This window comes from Notamacropus eugenii, chromosome 1, assembly GCF_028372415.1.
Source record: "Notamacropus eugenii isolate mMacEug1 chromosome 1, mMacEug1.pri_v2, whole genome shotgun sequence".
Lineage (NCBI taxonomy): Eukaryota > Metazoa > Chordata > Mammalia > Diprotodontia > Macropodidae > Notamacropus > Notamacropus eugenii.
In genome coordinates, this window is record NC_092872.1 from 604,815,729 (window position 1) to 604,835,378 (window position 19,650).

General features: G+C 39.0%; 1 protein-coding gene and 1 long non-coding RNA gene across 6 annotated transcripts in view; one reads left to right on the plus strand and one right to left on the minus strand.

Moving 5' to 3' along the window:
• Positions 1-19,650, minus strand: part of ACOXL (acyl-CoA oxidase like) — a 572,636-nt gene that overhangs the window by 37,654 nt on the left and 515,332 nt on the right. For 4 of the 5 annotated variants that reach the window (XM_072636271.1, XM_072636277.1, XM_072636298.1 and 1 more), the window contains exon 18: positions 9,218-9,319. In XM_072636271.1, the coding sequence (XP_072492372.1) occupies positions 9,218-9,319 (102 nt within the window). Of the gene's footprint in view, positions 1-6,771; positions 6,994-9,217; positions 9,320-19,650 lie in introns of those variants that run through there. The other variant, XM_072636281.1, reaches the window with a different exon arrangement.
• The window catches only part of LOC140521371 (uncharacterized), a 180,831-nt gene continuing 168,169 nt past the window's right edge, over positions 6,989-19,650 (plus strand). Inside the window, exon 1 of the long non-coding RNA XR_011972912.1 lies at positions 6,989-7,369. This is a non-coding gene — a long non-coding RNA (uncharacterized lncRNA). The remainder of the gene's footprint in view (positions 7,370-19,650) is intronic.

Sequence of the window (19,650 nt, forward strand, 5' to 3'; positions counted from 1 at the left end):
CAAATTGAGGGTACTAGGAAAGGGAAATCATAATTATCTAGTTCTCTAAGTACCTTCCTGCCCTGCACCTCCCCTCGGATCACAATATAGCACAGCTGCCAAATGAACTCGGAGGCTTGTATGGAGCAAACAAATAACCCCCTCCCACATGGGTCATAACAAGTTATTGTTCAATTAAGGAAATTCAGAAAATGATACAAGGATCACCCTTCTGATCACACAAAGCTACACTGTTGGGTAAAGAATTAGAGCTGCCCAGGTGGCTGCCATGAGGAAAACCTGGATTTGTGGGGGGAATGACCTTGGGGTCCTTCCTATGGACCAAACTGAAGAAACCAAATCCGACATATATTTTCTTAACCTCAGCTGGCTGACCTGCATTTATTAGTTCAACAATGCATTTCATGTCACTGAGGTACAGCCTTGGCTAGGGGCAGAGAAGGATGGGAGAGAGGGAGGGAGATTTTTCCATTCTTGGTAGCATGATGTGCAGGAACCACTTTCTAGAGGCAGCCCAGAATGGTGGATGGACCCCAGCAGACCTGGGTTCTTGTCCCAGTTTTGCCACTTAATGGATTTGTGACCTTTGGGGGGCCACTTGTCTTTTCTGGGACTTAGTTTCCCCATCTGTAAAATTAGGAGATTAGATTAGTTGATTTTTAAGATTTCTTCTTCTAAATCCTGCAAGAGCTGGGAACTACACAGTTTTACAACTTGCACGTTTGCTTTGAAATTCTCTTCATGATGGATTTTTGAATCATGGAATCAAGAGGAAAGTTTTCATTTAGGCAATATTCTCATTCAATTTAATAGACAATGTCCTGGAAAAAGCACAAAATCAAGGTTCAGAATAGTTTATCTTATAAACTTTATTTTTTTAAGAGAACACACTACACAGATGTTTCAAAGAAAGATTATTTTATTTGGCTCATTTATATTTCCTACCTTACTATCCTATCTAAATGCTGGCCCAATTACATCTTCCAGCTCAGTGAAGATATCAATCAATTACGAACTTTCTTTCCTTGCACCACCTGAGTTGATGCTGGAAGTTTATAAGATTTTATTCTACACTGACTTTCTCATTGTATCATCTCATTAAGTTAAATTAAGTGAGAAAGAGTCCTCTTGTCACTTCCCAAGAGGACCTATTCTCAGAGTTCCCCTACAACTGAATACAAATGCTTGCAAGTTCTAGGTGTGATTGGAAAAGATGGCCCTAATTCCCCATTCCAATGAATATTTTAAATATGCCATAACTAATGCCTCATCATTCAGTTGGCACTGAATTCGATTCAGGGTGCCTGAACATCTGTTATACTGCCTCAATCTAGGTGGTTTAGGAGTAAAGAAAACATGGTGATGGAAAACTAGAGAGTTCATAACAAAGATACATTTCAATATAGCATGGAAGAGAGTCAATGATATAAGACTGCACAAAGTGAAAGGCTTGAATGCTCCTGTCAAAGCTGTATAAACCCTTTCTCTCTTTAAAACTATAATTTAAGGAGATGAAGTAGCCTTGTTGTCATTAATATAAGGCTAATATAATAGATGAACTCTTCTGGTACCAGCTTCCTAATTGACTCTAATTCAATAAACATTTATTAAGGAACTATTTTGTGCAAGGGATCATGCTAGGTACTAGGCATACAAAGACAAATGAAAAACAGTCCCCACAGGAAAGGGTTTACATTCTATATCCCTCTCTTTTTGATTTTCTTATGCCTTCTAATTAGTCATTATCTGATCAGGTAAAGTCTTTACTTGGATTCTGCACACACTGCAAATAAAAGTAGTCTATTGCTTAAGATTAAAATCATGTAAACATAATTCTGGCTTCTCATAGTTCAGCTGACCATAATTTATGCCTCTTGTTGTTCCAAATTTCTTCCCCCAGGATGATAAATCAGTCTTGTCATGGCTATAGGTCTACCTGACTAACCAAACAACTGATCTGACTGATTTTTTTTAAAAAAAAAACCTCTTTTATTGAATTGACTAGGAGTTTGTCTGATCTGAAAAAACTGACCAGTCATTTTGGAGTCATGTATATGCAGTTGAGGTACTTGAATAGCACTGGGCTTAATTAGCTCTTAATGATTTCCAGTCCTCCTTTCCAATACAATATCACTAAGGTATATTCAGAGGCAACATGGGGTAATGGACAGAGCAGTTTGAACTTTATTTCAGAAACTTATTTGCTACGTGACCATAGCCAAATCATTTATCTTTTTTGAAGCTCAGTTTCATCAGCTGTAAAATGGAGATATTAATAGCTGTAGTGCCTACATTACAGGGTTGTTATGAGGCTCAAAAGAGTTATTATATAGAAAAGCACTGTAGTGGATAGATTGGTCAGGGGACCCTGATCAGTTGAGCTCCCTCCCTACCCCAGTCCTCTTGATGAAATTATGAGATGTAATAGGAAGGAAGGAAAGAAGGAAGGCAGAAAGGCAGGAAGGAAGGAAGGAAAGAAGGGAGGGAGGAAGGAAGGGAGGAAGGAAGGAAGAAAAAGGAGAAGGGAATGAGGAAGGGAAGGGAAAGAGAAGGAAGGAGGGAAGAAAGGAGGTAAAGGAAAGGAAGGAAGGGAAGGAAGAAAGGAAGGAAAGAGAAGGGAAGGAAGGAAAGTAATGGAAGGAAGAGAGGAATGAGGACAGAAACAAGGTAAGGAAGGAAAAAGGGAAGGAAGGAAAGGGAAGGGAAGAAGAAGGAAGGGCAAGGGAGAAAGAGGAAGGAAGGAAGGAAGAAATATTATCTGTCCTCTGGTATCAAGATTAATCATTGTATCGATCAGAATTCTGAAGTCTTTCAGAACTTTTTATTTTACAAAGTTGATGTTATAGTATAAGTTGTTCTCTTGGCTCTGTTTTGTTTCTTAAGACCATTCATGTTCCTGATTATGTTTTTATGCCATTACTCTCACCCAAGTCTTCCTCTATTTCCACATTCTATGCATCCTTCTACTGTACTATACTCTAAAGATTCCAAGCTGATTTACTTTACATTTCTGCTTCACCCCAGGGCAACATTCATGGGCTAGCCAACAGTGAGCTTCCATTTCTGGTAGAACAGCTTCACTGGGGCCCAAACATTCAACAATCCTCTCCTGCAAGTGCTTGTCGACAGTAATCAAAACAACTTGGAAGGAATTTGAGAGTCACTGTACACACACACAATTTCATGGTAACAATACCGTGAAGGGAGAACAGCCCTTCCTTACCTTCTTCAGTTTCATTCTTATCTGTCTTTTAAAATCAACTGATTCTTTGGGAGGGTGGGGTGGAAGGGGTGGGGAATAAAACCAATTTTTAACATTTTATCAAGTTTATTTTCAGGATGTGCATTGGATATTTTCATTTGACCTCCAAATCCTATTTGGGCTGTGTGTCTCAGTAGACACATGGGAATGTCAAGATGCTACCAGATGTCAACAAGCTACATGTCTTGAATTCTTATCACCATCTAAATACAATGAACTTGCTTTCTGACACATAGCTGAGAACCACTGTTCAAATGTTGACCTGTAACTGACTAGAGGACTTGGACAGCTGTAGTATCAAATTTCAGGAAATGAATCCTTTGATAAGAGAAATGAGGCTACTAAATGCTCAACTAAAAGTGACTCTAAGTGCTGGTTTTAAATAGGGCTATAGAATCGAGACTGGTTAATTATTTGAACTCATGCCACTAATTTGAGACTCTAGAGTAAATTTTGAAAAGATGGAAATGCTTATTTTATTTCATACGTTAAAAAAAAGAAAAGATGAATGTAGAACTTCATGGATATAAACAATATTATTGAAGTGTGCAGTCTGGTTACTACAGGGTCCTTTTAAAAAACATTATTCATATGAATGATTAATTCAGAGCTGAAATCAAAATCCAACCTTCTCTTTTCATAGATGAAACAACTGAGGCTCACAGAGGAGTTCTTTGCCTGATGTCATGTAGGTAGCAAATGGGGCAAGTTAGGATAGAGCACTGGCGCTGGAGTCAGGAGGACCTGAGTTCAAATCAGGATTCAGATACTTACTAGCTGTATGACCGTGGGCAAGTCACTTAACCCTGATTGCCTCAAGAAAATATATATGTAGTAAATATCAAGGGTTGGAGTTGAACCCAGGCCACACAGCTTTTCAGAATTTCAGAATTTTCAGAATTTTCACCTCCAGTCTGACTCCTGCTTTCAAAAGAATGCCCACTTTAACACTCTGATAAGTCATCACTCAGCCTTTGCTTGAAGACCTTCACTAAGGAGAGCCCAATAGCCCCTCTGAACTAATCAGAGCTCATTTCACTTTTGAATGCCCTCATTGTTAGGACATTTCTTCCCCCTGGAAATGAAATCTAAATGAACCCTTTTGCAGCTCCCACTCATATTACTCCTAGTTTTGCCCCATGGAGACAAATAGAACAAAACTAATCCCTCTTTCACATTAAGGGTATTTCAAATACTTGAAGATAGCTATCATGTCCCCATGGAGTCTTCTCTACTCCAAGGTAAACATCTCCAGTCGTTTTAAATCCAAATCTAGAGCACCATGCTGGTATTTTTTTTTATGCCTACATTATTTGTATATGCAGTTCTCCTTTACCCTACCTGTTTCCTCCCTGTGGCACTTAAATCCCCAATTTCTAAAATGGAAATAAAATTCCAAATGGGGACAACACCTGAAGGCGTTGTCACTTAAAATGAGCTTCAGATGGTTGCTGTTGCTTAATACAGATTATTTTTGGAAAGCAAAGTATATATGTATCTATCTATCTAAACATATACATACATACATGTATTGTATATATAAATTTGTTTTTGTTTGTATGAGCCTGGGTCTCCCTCTGTCACCCAGACTAGAAGTACAGGGGACAATTCCTCTGCTGATCAGCATGGAAGCTTTGACCTGCTTTACTTCTGACCTGGGTCAGTTTGTCCTTCCTTAGGTAGTACAGAAGCCTCCTGCTTTCAGGGGCTTACCATACTGATTCCAGACACAGCGAGGACACCCAATTAGCATTAACTTCATTGCAGCTCAGAACTCAGAACTTATGGAGTGAGCTTAAGCAATCCATAAGCCTCAGTTTCGCTGGTAGCATGTATTATAAACATGTGCCTGGCAAGCAGTCAATCATAATGGCTAAGTTATTGAACATTGGAAATTTGTGAATACATATACACTGAGTTTTCTAGGAACAAAAAATTAAAAGATTGCTTTATACATATTATAAAAGCAAATGAGATCACAGGACATAAATTTAGAGCTGGGAGGGAATGAAGAGATTATTCATTTCAAACTCCTCATTTGTGGTTGAGGGAACTGAGATTCACAGGGGTTAAGTGACTCATCCAGGGTCATATAGCTAGTAAATGTCTCACGGAGTATTGAACCTGAGATCTTCCTGACTCCAGTCAATGCTCTGTCTACTATACACTACCTTTTTTCATATAATGAATGATCTTGGAATCTTCATATAATGTTCACAGTTAGGAATTTTGCCCTGATGGCATCCCAGAAATAGGTATGAGATACATTCAAATATGAAAGGAACAGATGTACTCATTTTTCTACTAGTGTTGCTGACTGAGCTGTGAATCAGGAACAGGTAAACCAACAATTGTTTCAGTGGCTTGGTGTACTGTTGATTAACAGCTTAGTCAGCCAAAGACAAGGAATTCAGGAAGAATCTTCTTCCTTCCAGCAGAGCAATATTTGCTTCCTGGGTTTTCAGTGTTATGTTTGCAATTGAATGTTTCTTTCAGAAAGATGTTTGCTAATGCAACAATTCACTCTTGGCTATCTTAGTTATGTATTTGGATCTTCAAAGCTGAAGGAAATGATTCATAGATACAATAAAAGAAGGTAGTTTGGGGAAGTGATTTGAGGGTGTAAAGTATGTGTCATTGCTCAGGAGTATGAGCAATACTGAACATTACTGGACACACATTATTCTCAGGCTACTGTTAAGGTCTCCCTTGTAACTAAGCTAAGTAATTGAGGAAGAGGAGGGAGAAGTTACACCTGAGGTTGAGTTACTCAGAAATGAAGATCATTTCATCTGACCAGCCCCTCACCCTATTTAAAAAATGAAGAACATTCTGTAGCACAGAAAAGCAAAGTTATTTGCCTAATGTTACACAGATAGTAAGGTATTCAGTTAAGATTTAATTGGATCTTCTTACTTCAAATTCAGTACCCTTTCTGGTACATAATTTCACCTCCCAAGAGAAGTTATCTTTCATTGCCCTGTGTCCAGAGGTGTGTTGTTAAATGTTTAACAACCAGGTTTTTCAGGAGGAATATACACACATACTGTACACATAGATGCACATACTTTTGAAGGTTAATCTATATTTTTATACTTTCTTAAGTATAGACAATTAACAAAACTATAAACCAAACCCTGATTTAAGGTGATTACCAATTTCCAAGGTACAATGAAAAATTTAACAATGGTCTTTCAAACATTAGAGCCACCTCTAGTATCCCCCTACTTGTATCACAAGACCAAGAAATCTTTGACCTTCCAGTAGCATGTCACTTTGAATTTCCAGTTGTCATTTGTTTTATGTGCTTTTGAACATTTCTTGATACAGTAGAACTCTATTGGTGCATATTTATCAAACATCTCTATTTAATAAATATTTACTCATAGCACTTTTCATGTGTGAAACCAGGCAGGGCTTTATGGTGTGTAGTGTGAGGTCTTCACAATGACAATTCAAAAAAAACAAACAACAAAACACAGGATTTGGAGTAAAAACAAAAATCTATTTTTTAATACTGGCTGTGTTGCTCCCTCACTAGTGATCTGTGTGATCATGACCAAGTTGTATCATACTCTGGTTTCCAATTTTTATACCTGTGAATCAAGGGGCTAGAACAGTTGTTTTTGAAGGTCCTTCCTGTTCTCCATCTGCTCCGATAATCTTAGGAACACTTGCAGGGACTTTAGGTACTCTTTACTAATTATGATGTCAGTGTGCCAGGTGGAAACCTAAGGAATATAAAAAATGAATCTAGCTTCTGGATGAATCTAAAATCCACTTCTGGTCAGGAGACTAGGAGTCTAGCCCTGGCTGTTATGTATTAACTGCGTGACCTTGGGCAAGTCATTTAACCTCAGTCTTTTGAAAAAGAAAAATAATAATCCCTTCCCTCCTAACTTTGTAGAGTCTTTGAGAGAACTAATGACAGTAGACATCTTTGTGGAGCTGTCCAATTTACAAATTCAAGTCACAGAAGTACTTGGAGGTAAAGAGTGCAGGAAGCATTGTCATGCCCATTTTACAGATGAGGCAACTGAAGCACAGAGAAGTTGTGATGTGGTCAAGATAGAACAGCAAATAAAGTGGCAGAATCAGAATTCAGAGGTGAGTCTTCTGATTCCAAATCCAGTGTGTTTTCTGTAACATTCCTGAGCTACTATATATGTTCTGAAAAGTATTAAGTGCTAAATGTGTGTATATAGGTATATGCATACATGTGTAATGATATACACATACATGCACACATATATGTGTATAAACTTACTGTCATTTGCAGTCACATACTAAATCCCCATAGTATATATAATTTAGTGTATACACACACACATATACACACACATACACTATATATGTGTGTGTGTGTGTGTGTGTGTGTGTGTGTGTGTGTGTGGAGAGAGAGAGAAAGAGAGGAGAGAAAGAGAGAGAGTAGTATATAATATGTATACTATAGTCCCTCTTTTGGTGTCCCTTGATTTTTCTGACTCATTAGAAACAGTCCAGTCTTTCTCCTGCTTTGGGAATCTCACAGACCAGGCCAACTCTTTTTGTGGGGAAAAGCTATATTTATTTCCCCTGAAAAGGGCAATTAGAACATTGTGTGATGACTAACTTTGATAGACTTAGCTCTTCTTAGCAATGCAGACAATTCCAAAAGACTCATGATGAAAAATGCCATCCACGTCCAGAGAAAGAGGACTATGGAGTCTGAATGCACATCAAAGCATGCTATTTTCTCTTTTTTGTTTGTATGTTTTTTTTCTTTCTGGTGGTTTTTCCCTTTTGTTATGATTCTGGATGTGGAAATATATTTAATATGATTATACATGTATAGGCTATATCAGATTACATGCCTTTTGGGGAGAGGGGGGAAATTTGGAACTCAAAATCTTACAAAAGTGAATGTTGAAGATAAAAAATTAATTAATCTAATAAAAAAAGAAAAGGGCAGCTAGGTGGCACAATGGATAGTGATAGACCTGGAGTCAGGAAGACCTGAATGCAAATCCAGCCTCAGATACTTATTATCTGTGTGACCCTGGGCAAATCACTTAACCCTGTGTGCCTCAATTTCCTCATTTGTAAAATCAGCTGAGGAAGGAAATGGCAAACTACTCCAGGATCTTTGCCAAGAAAACCCCAAATAGGGTCACAAAGAGTTGGATATGACTGAACAACAACAAATAACCTCTAGTGTGCTGGAGCTAGCTCAAATTGGCTCATGAGACTCAAATGTTAAATATTCAGTTTAAGTATTTACATTTCAGAAATCAGCAAATGCTACAAATCAGGGCTTGATTTATAGTGATTTGTTGATCGTCTAACTTTAAGAAAGAGGGGGAAAATGTTAATGATGCAGAATAAATTTAATATTGTATTATGAATACATTTTCCCCAAAGCAACCATTGTTAAACAATTAAACAATTACTAGCACAACTTTGTGTAACTATTTGATGAACTGATATAGCTATATAGGTAGTAATACCCATTCAAAGAATATGCAAAGTTTTTCTTCCTTCCTTCCTTCCTTCCTTCCTTCCTTCCTTCCTTCCTTCCTTCCTTCCTTCCTTCCTTCTCCTTCCTTCCTTCTCTCTGTCTGTCTCTCTGTCTCTCTGTCTGTCTGTCTCTGTCTCTCTCTCCCTCTCCCTCTCTTTTTCTTTCCTGTTAACCCAAGAAAAACCCTTTAGGAGTCATAGATGGCAGAGAGAAGGAAGGAGAGTTCATGTCAGGGAGTTCAGGCAAAAACAATGAATCATTTCCTTGTCATCTTGGGTTTGAAATGTAACACGATAGCAGTAAAAAATAAAACAGCATGCATGTGAAATTCTAGAAGAACTGAAATTCTTTAGGAGGCAAGTGATACCAGCTTGATAAGAACTGTTTACTAAGAAAGCAAAGTCCCGCCAATTGTTAATGACCCACGCCCTGTCTTGCCCCATGCCAAAGAGCCTTACCTGACTTCTGATCTGCACACTGCTTGCTGGGGTCAAGTATTTATGCTCTAAGTACCATGCTCTCTCCTGGAATACCAACTTGGTTCCATACAAAAGACAAAACTATAGAGAAAGGAAAATATTAAGGAACATATTAATAAATCAAAAAGGTTGAAACACTTTTATAAGGGACCAGCAGGAATTTTTCAATAGGAAATTCTTAAAATAAATGAAAGAAATCATGTTTTCTTAAAAGAAAATACTGGACACAAGGTGGACATTCACTATATATTAATGTACTATCATTACAAACTTAAAACTGTCAACGATCTTTCTCCCACCTTTATATCTTCCAAAACAACCAAAGACCATATACCAAACAATAAAACCAAATGTAATTTCTGTCAAACACAGTCAGAATGGATCCTTCTAAAAGACAACACCCCATAATATAACTTATACCACTTATATAATTCAGTGTTTATGGCACCTTGGTGTAGAGTAGCAGCTCTGGGTCCCTTTAAACTGTTAAAAATTATTGAATTTTCCCTCAAAGATCTTTTGTTTGTGTGAGTTACATCTATTAATATTGACATTATCATATTACATTATCATATTACATTATATTTACATTATTCAAGTTTAATAGCATAATAATAAAATAATCTTGACCTTAAAGATCCCCTGAAACGGTCTCAGGGACCCCCAGCCCCTGAACCGCATTTTAAGAACTGCTGGTTTAATGCATAGAGAACTGTCCTGGAAACCAGAAAGGCCTCTCTTTAACTCCTTCCTCTGATACAGCCTGACTATGTGAGCTTGGACTAATCACTTTACTTCTCAGTGTTTCAGACAATTCACTAATATAAATTTCAGAGGAAGAGCTGATTGATGAAGGAATTTCCTTGCTGGGAGTTTCCTACACCAAAAAATTCACTTGACCAAAAAAAAAAAATTCTTTAAATGTGATTTTTTTTTTCTTATAAGATTCCTGAAACACAAAAGGGAAGCTGATAATATATGGTAGCTTGATGAGATCTATTGTAATGAATTGCAGCAGATAAAAAGTCCTCAGGTTCCAAGAACTAAGATATGGTAAGTGTTTTGTCTCCCCAGAGTTTTATTCAGGGCTATCTGAACAGAATCTTCACACCAATTACCTAGATGCCTTCTACTGACCATTAAGTTCAAAAGTCATGCATTTTTACATGCATGCTGTCATGTAGTACCTTCCATCTTCTCCTGGAGAATGTAAGTTCTTGGGTTGTTTTTGGTTTTTTACATTAAGAGCTGGAAGGAGCTTGGAAGTCACACAGTTCAAGACCTTCTTCTTGGATGGAGGTGAGAAAACTGAGGCTCAGGGAGATTTAGAAACTTGTCCAAGGTCACCCAGGTTGTGAGGGTGAGAGGTAGAATTTGAATCCATGTCTACTGAGTCCACATCTAGATCTTTTCTCTTTGTACCCTCAGTGCTTACTATAGGAAGGAACTTATTATCTCTTGACTTGAGTTTTGAACTGGATTTTGTGGAAGCTAAATTTCTGACATATTATTATCATTCTGAATAACCTCAGACATCCACAAACACTCAATTTGTTTTAGTGAGTAAGCCAGTGAGGGAGGATTCTAACCCTAAATATGACCCCTCTGTGAATGTGCCAAACAAATGAAGGAAGTCGCAGTTGACTCTCCTGGAAGAAATAGTCACTTGTGTTAGCTTGACCCACAAAGTGAGTAGTAGAAATAACTGATAAGAATTTTTGGAATGTACTATGCCCTGATAAAATATCACGTAAATGCTTAGTCAGCTCTGTGAACATATTGGGCCTTGGGTAAGCTCCATATTCCTTCAACACATTTTGGTTCTGCACCTGCTACGTGTGTAACATTATTCTAGGCACTGTGGGAAACACAAAGATGTAACCGGTCAACTGTCCATAGAGATAAACTTGAAAGAAATGGGAAGAGGGAACTAAGAAAGAGCTAGACTGAATTTCCCATAGACACAGGGACTAATTCATATATATGAATATGCATGCATGTACATATTTGAAAATGTGATGGGTGTGCATATGTATATTCACACATATATGTAGTGTATATATGTATATATAGTATATGTGTATACCCAAAAATATACATATATACATATACATGTGTACACATACATACATATACATATCTTTCCCCTATCATTTGTTTTGGCAATATTCGTATGTGTTTTCCCATAGTACATTATGGTAATTCTAGTAAAAATTGCCTAAAATTGGTTGACTCTTTATTCTTAGAGAATATGGGTAGAGAAAAGCTTATTCCTTTCCTTGAAGGACCACCTGCAGAGTGGCAGTAGGAGCAGCTGGAAAGCATTAGGGGGCACCAGTGAGCCAAGTGCATGCTTGCCAGAAAAGAAAAGACCACTACCTTGGAGTAGGTTGTGGAATACAGTAGTAGTAGGTCTCTAGACTGTGGTGTCACATGAATATTTTCATGTTCCCAGTTTTCTGTTCTTCATGATTTCTCAAAAAATTACCTATTGTGATTCTCTATGGATGGGTACAAGTTATTTCTGTACCATGTAATCAATTCACCTTAACCTGAAAGACCTGACTTACTTGAAAGTGGACAGGTTCTCCTTTATTATTTCCTTCCTTACATTGGGTATCAATTCCATCTTAGGAATTTTTTTCTACCCTTTCTAATTGGTGGATCATTTTCCTTGATGAAAAAGAAGGAAGCAAACTAAGATTTGAGTTGTTCTGCCTTCTCTCTATAAAAATTATATCATCTTTCCTATGAAGTGATGAAGCTTTAAAAAAAAGCTTTTGCATTAAAAAAAAAACAAAACACCTCATTCAAGGCTTTTAGTGTTCCTGACACTGTTTTTGAAGCTTCAGCTACTTTTAAAATTCATTCCTAGTTGTATGCTTTTTTCCATCTCTTAAATATATGATGGTTTTAAAGCTGAGCACATCAGGAAGCACACTGGCTTCATTAGATACTTTTTTCTTCTCATCAAGATTACTCACAATTGTGGAGTCAGAATTTACTTATTTTATCACAATAGCTCATCTCTTTTTAGCCATATTCCCATCATATCTTTTTTTTTTAAAAATGAAATGGGTTTCTTAATGTCTAGGGTACATAGTTAACTATGGCCTGGGTTTCTTTTCATTATTATTATTATGAATTTCAATATTACTAGACCATTTTCATCAAAGGTTCCTGTCAATTCTACATTGCTGGTCATTTCCTTCCTTTTTGAGTCTTCATACATGACATGTATTTCCCATCTCCATGCCTTTGAACTTGAGTGGTCCCCCCATGCCTGAAATGTACTCTTTCTTCACCTCTATCTTATACTCTAAAAGCTTCTTTCAAGAATTAGTTCAAATACCACATTTTACATGAAGCCTTTCCTAATGTTCCCAGCTGTAGCATCCTCCCCAGCAAAATCACCTCAAATCTCTTTTGTGCATACTTATATCAGTACATGTGGCCTCCTTCAACATAACGAAAACTTGAGACCAAGGATTGCTTTGTTTTTGTACTTAACACAGTACCTGGAACATAGTAAGCACTTAATAAAAGGTTGTTGACTGATTGGCTGCCTGGTCAGAGTTAATTTCAGAACAGCAATTTCCCTAGTTAACTTGTAAAAGAAGAAATTGTCTTCAAGTCATGAAGAATATTTATCAGATACTTAGTTTTTAACAGAACAGACTTTTAGTATATATTCACATAGGTGAAATGTAAATTACTACTTTAATTTGCCTCTGGGCTATTTTTGGAATGTACTTTAAGAAAGCATCATCCGTATCCTCTGACTGGCTAGGTAGTTTATAGCAGTCAATCAAACAAGCATTTGTAAGCTGACAAGCATTTATTAAGCACCTAATTTATATTAGACATTGGAGATACAAAACCAAAAGCAAAATAGTCCCTGCCCTTAACAATGTTACATTATATTGTTGGGATTCATACTTCACAGATCAGTAAATATATGTTACATAAGTATCTGTTTTAAGTTTATGTCACTAGTCTTATTTATTAAACTAATATCCAAATCACAGTTACTTAATAAAAAACATTTGCTAATTGGATTATATATTTTTTTTGCACAAAAGCACAAAAGGTTGCATAAGGTTACTTGAGTCCAACAAGCACCCTTAGTCAAGTCTCACCTCTGGTCAGTAATATATTTCCAAGCAATATCATTTTGGTTCCTTCTTTTATCCCTACCCAGATGTTGTTCATTATGCTGTCACCCCTATGTTAATAGGTTTCTACGCAAATATGTCTTTTCTTAACACATGATGCTATGTCCCTAAAAACACTCTGGGGGAAGCAGTACTAAAACTGTAGTGGAAAGGGGAAAATGTACAATGACCAATATTTAGGGCTGTGTTCAGTTAACTGATAGGAATCAACAATTTTAGAATTGATACTCCTTAGGATCATACATTTTGGATTAGAAGGGGTTTTATAGACTCTATTCCAAACCTCTCATTTTATAGATAAAAACTAAAACACCAAGAGTGTGAGTGATTTGCAGAGGGCCACATAGCTGGTAAGCATCAAGGGTAAACTCAGATTTTCTTGATCCAAAGGCAAGTACTCTATCCACTATGTCACCGAGCTGCCTAGACTGGACTTCGTACTACAGAGGAAGAGCTGTGGAGGATGCAGGGAGCAAAACAGAATATAAGGTGGTACCTTCATGGTCAGGGAAACAGTTCTGCTTTGGTAGTCCAAAGGTCACCAGAAGAGTATTTCACTATATATGTATTCTTATACACTGCTCTGTCCCCTTCTCCTCTCCCTTTGGCCTCTAACACACACACACACACACACACACACACACACACACACACACACACACACACACACACACACAGAAACCTAGCTAGTATGTCTGCAACCATGGGTTCAGACTAATGATGGTACCTTAGAGATCAGTCATTCCATCCAGAAAACTGAGGCCCAGAGATATTAATTTACTTGTCCAAAGTTACCTTGCTCATATGTGTCAGACCTAGGATTCAAACCCAGGTCCTTTGCCTCTAAATCCTGAACTCTTACAACTACGGTGTCACTGAATGCCTTAGCTGACATTTCTGCCTGGCCATCTGTAATTCTCCTAATCCCTTTTCACATTCCCTCCCTGCTTCTGGTATGTCTGTGTCAGAGGCCAGGGGACCCTGACACACCCCTTTTACTAGATCAGTTTCCTTTCAACAGAATGTATACCCTTCCATTGCTACATTCCCATCAAGGCTCTCATCTCACCAGGCTTCAGTGATACCTAAGTAATTGTCTTTCCATCCATTATAGCGGAGAGCCATAGGACACATGGGAATAAGCCTGCTGGGACCAAAACCAGCATGAAGGAGATTGCCTGCTGCTCTATACAGCCAGCGGGCTGTGTTTCTTCATGACCCTGAGCTACATAATAAAGAGAGAGATGTTGCAGAAGGACTAAAAGTTAGGCTTCCAGTGTCAGAGAAGATGAACATAGCTTATTAATGCCTAGTAATAACAGCATGATCAGAGGATCTTTCCCCCCCTAGCAACAACCCAATTCTCTCATTGTGATGAACTACTCTGCCTTTCAGCCTCAGAGTTCAGCCTCTTGGGAGTAGTATTATTGCCTTGCAAAATTGATGGGCAATGGTGTTATCCCTTAGATTAAGGTATTTCTGTCACCATTAGCAAAATGTATTTTCTTTACATTTTTAAAGAACAATCCCAGAAAGAAAGAAAGGAAGCAAGGAAAGAAAGGAACGAAGAGGAAAAAAAAGAAAATGCTGGCTAGCCCAAAGCAAAGAAATGCCCCTTTGCAACATCCACTACAAGTCATGTCCCCAAGTTACTGTTATTGTCGACTACACTTGCTAAAATCTCAAGATGCATTTACCCCAAAGGATTTGCAGACAATGTTGGATAGATTCCTCAGGGAGGTATATCCCAGAATCCAGGTCCCCCAATGTCATTCTTTGTCCCCCTATCCAACTAGAAATATCCAATTTCTTATGCCTCATGTATTAAATTTCTAAACCACATGTAGATGTGCTATTGTCCCCATATTTAAAAATCAACCTGTCCAACTACTCTCCAGTCTGAGAAGCTTCCCTTCCTGGCAGTGATGACAGAGTGTGGCAGCTGGAGGACCCATTCCAACAACTTTATGGTCAGAATTTACAACTCAAATAGAAGTCTGGGGGTGGGTGGGGGTGGGCAGGAGGAGATAGCGACAAAGGTCAGCCGTTCCTGTTGATTCTTTGGGATCCATCACCTGCCTTTGGATATGGTAGACCCCAGGATAGTGAGAGGAAACCATTTCATCTTTATGACTTCCAGAGGGTTATGATCAAGCAGGGCTTCTTTACCCTCAAGACTGAAATCTGGGGTCATGGCAGATCAAATACATGGGCCAGCATGTGCCCCAGGCATCCAAACCCCAAGGACGCAGATGCATCCTGTGTTTTAGGTCTCATGGGAGAGGCCTAGACATGGTAGTATCCTGGCTGTCTCGAATGCCTGGAAATAGGAACTTGGAAAAAATCCATAAAGTCTGAAAGCAAAAGCCTGGACAGGACCAAAGTAAGGCACAGAGAAAACTTTTGAGAAGGCAACAACACTGTGTCTTTATTAGCAAATTGAAAATACCGTAAGAGCTGAGCAATCTGGGAACTTGGAGGGCTCCTGGGCTCCTGGGTGCTTCTGAATTTTGAGATAAGCAAGGAAGGAAAAGGCCTCTTCTCTCCTTTTTGGCCAGCTGTGAGACTGGCTGGAGAATGGGGCTTTGTGTATCCCTCACTCTCAGTGTGAACCTCTCCATAGCACAGCACGTTCTTTGGGGTTTATGCTGCCAAGCAATGATTGATGGGAGGGGAGAAAGGAATAACTTTCCAGGCCAAGATGGCATTGTTGCTTTTCCTGTGGTCTCTTAGCTAGCATCAGAGACATTTCAGAGGGAATCTTCTCTAATGGGAGGTAGTCCCTGGCAGTAACTACTGCCAATGTTGAAACTTTTATAATCAGCATTTTACTGGATTCTTTCAGCCAAGATTAATAATAATGATGATAGCAATAATAGCTGACTGACACTTATAGAACACTTCAAGGTTTGCAGATCACTTTACCTGCATCATTACATTTGACCCTTATTCTCAGCCTGTGAGGTAAGTGCTCCAGGCCTTGCTATGCCAGTTTTACAGATGAGGACACTGAAGCACAGCCAGTTTGTTGACTGGTCCTGGGGTCACCCAGGTAGCCAGTGTTGAAGATGGGATTCAGACCCAGATCTCTTCTTGACCCAAACCCCAGCATTTCTTTTCACTATCAACTGTAGTGTGTGTTCGTCCTTCATTGCCGAAAAAGACCATGCCATCAAGGAAATGGTGACATGACTTGCACTTGACTTTGTTCTGAGTGAGAGAGGGCTGTGCAGGTCTCACTTCTCCTCGAGAGCCATCTGAATCCAGTGACCAGATATTCATCAGGATGACTGGAGATGACCCAGGATGAGGCAATTGGGGTTAAGTGACTTGCCCAAGATCACACAGCTAGGGAGTGTCAAGTGTCTGAGGTGACATTTGAACTCAGGTCCTCCTGACTCCTGCACTGGTGCTCTATCCACTACACCACCTAGCTGCCCTATTGACATTTGTATGGCCCTCCAAAGTTTGCAAAGTACTTGGTATACTTTATCATTTAAGTTTATACTTACTGTATGTCACTAAATTTCCTTGTGCCCTCAATTAGGGAGCAGAGTGCTGCCAAGAATGACATATTCAGGAAGAGAATACAAAAGGCTTTATTCAAGGCCATTTATGACCAGAAAAGGGGGTGGGCTGGCTACCTAGCAAGAGACAGCTAGAGTGTTACACTGAATACACTATCTTGTGAATAGTAAAAGTTTCAGAGGTAGGCCTCCAGGGCTTTCGTAGATCTGCTATGTTAACCAAATCAATGACTGAAAAAACAATTATTAAGTACTTTCTACTACTCCTTTCTTACTACTATGCCCAGCATGATACTAAACACAGAGATATAAACACAAAAGTGAAACACAAAAGTGAAATAATCCTTACATATAATAATATAATAATCCCTCCCTTTTGGGAGCTTTGTAATGCTAATGAGGGAAATACACATAAGTGACTGGGAAGCATGTTTTGCTCTAGGAAGTCACAGGGATGGTGAATGGAGCAAGAAGGCGTCAATAAAGGCAATTCCAATTCTGGAACCCTGTAATTGGGTTCCAGAACCTGGTGAACATAAACTTCCCTCAACATTTATTGCAGAAATAAATTTTTTGTGATCACATGATGTCCTTCAATTATGTTGCCTGGGAAGATCAGGACCCAGCAAAGAGGATGGTGCAAATGAATTGGATTACATTTTAGCACTGCAGATTCACCAGCCCCAGCATGACTTCCAAGTTAAGGAACTAGAGAAGATTTGGGGAGAGGGAAGTGATGGCTGTCCACACGGATTTGAAGAGCTTTCCTGCGGAAGAAGTATTACCCTTAACATTGCTTGCTTATCCCAGAAACATTAAGCAATGGGTGCCCCAGTCAGTGCAATCAATGAATCTATCAGTTAAAATATAAGCTAAGGAAGACTAGGTCCTTAACAAATTTGAGAGGATTTTATGTTTTGACCATTAGATAAAGCAGATAATGCCATCAAAAAAATGTGATTGGCCAAAAGATTCAGACACATCTCTGGATCTATGTATAGAAGGACCAGTCATCAAGCAGTGAACTGGTGGTGTTGGATTCAGCCCCCTGAGAGGGAACCACTCTTTAGGGGGTAGGGGGATTCTCTTTTCTTCCTCTCTTCTCTCTCCTCCCCCCCCCCCCCAAAATGGACAGACAGGACCAGTAGCAGACAGTGTCTATGACTGGGATCAAGAGACTAGATCATTAAGAGACAGTATATCCAGTGATAGTTATCTGAGGAAAGGCAGCTTCAGGGAGCATGATTCTTTGTGGAAGAGAGAAGACCCTCATCATCTTTTTTCTGGAATATTACGATAACCCTCTAATTAGTTTGAAGTCTCAAATCTCTCCAATCCATCCTCCACCCTGTTGCCAGTGATTTTCCTTAAGTACAGGTTTGACTAAATCAGGACCTACACCCTCTGCCCTCTGTCTTCCCCTCCAGCTCAGTAAACTCCAGTGGCTCCTATTGCCTATTTGGCATTTAAACCCCTTCGCAACCTGACCCTACTTTTCTAATGTTCTTACACTCTACTCCTCTCTGTTACTCTATAATACAACCACCTTGGTTTACAAAGTGTTTCTCAAACAAGACACTCCATCACCCATATCCATTCATTGGTTGTAGCAAACCAGCATCCCTGGAATAGTCTCTCTCCTCACCTCCAACTCTAATTTTCTTTGACCTCCTTCAAGACTCAGCTCAGATCTTACTCAAATCTTAAGCCTCTCCTATTCCCTCTTCCTGATCCCCCCACCCAACTGATAGTCTACTACGTATGTGCTTATTTTCATGTTCTCTTCCCCAATAAACAGAATGTGGGCTCCTTAATAGCAGCGGCCATGGGCTTGTTTTTGTTTTTGTCTACTTCTCTATTGCTTAGCCTAGTGCCTGGCATATAGTAAGTCCTTAATAAATGTTTGAGGCAGCCAATTGTGCAGTAGGGAGAACACTGGGATTTGAGTCAGAAAGACCTGAGTGTAAATGTGACCCCAGCTACTTAGTAGCTGTGTAACTTAACCTCCATTGGCCTCAGTTTGCTCAGTTATAAAATGGGGATAATAATAGCACCTACCTTCCAGGAATGTTGTGAGGGTAAAGGAGATACTATTTGTAGAATGTACTTAGCACAATGCCTGGAACACAGTAGGTACTACTTAAATGTTTACTCCCTTCTCTTCCTTTCCTTTCAACTTGTTGACTGGTTGATTAGTTATGCACTCTCCAAAAACACCAACACTTGGAGACCAGCAGAGAGCCACCCCTAAGTGGAACTTCATGAGGCCTTTATGAAAGGAGATGAGGCCTTCTGGTAACTGGGGATTATGTTGACCTTTTCTCACAGGTCTTCACTACACATATATACCTTCTTACTTTTTCAGTTTGTGCTCATCCTCCCCACGAACATTTTGTGTATTTTTGGGAAGTGTACCCCAGGGTTTTTGGGGTACTGTTTTTATAGCTAGTATTCCTGAGATACCAACTTAGTAAATACTTTTCTTTAAAAGTTAATTAAGTTTGATTGCTAGTGAGAAGCACCCCTATGGGGGCTTATGACTTAAGCAGGAATTCAAACCCTTAAGGTTACCCTCCACATTGCGGAGAGTATAGTAGCTGTCTTCTGAAGAACTAGCTTTCCGGTGAAAATGAGAGTTAGGGAAGTAGACTAGAGGGAGCGCCACATTCAAAAACATTTATTTTAAACAGTTAGATCTATTCAAAATGGA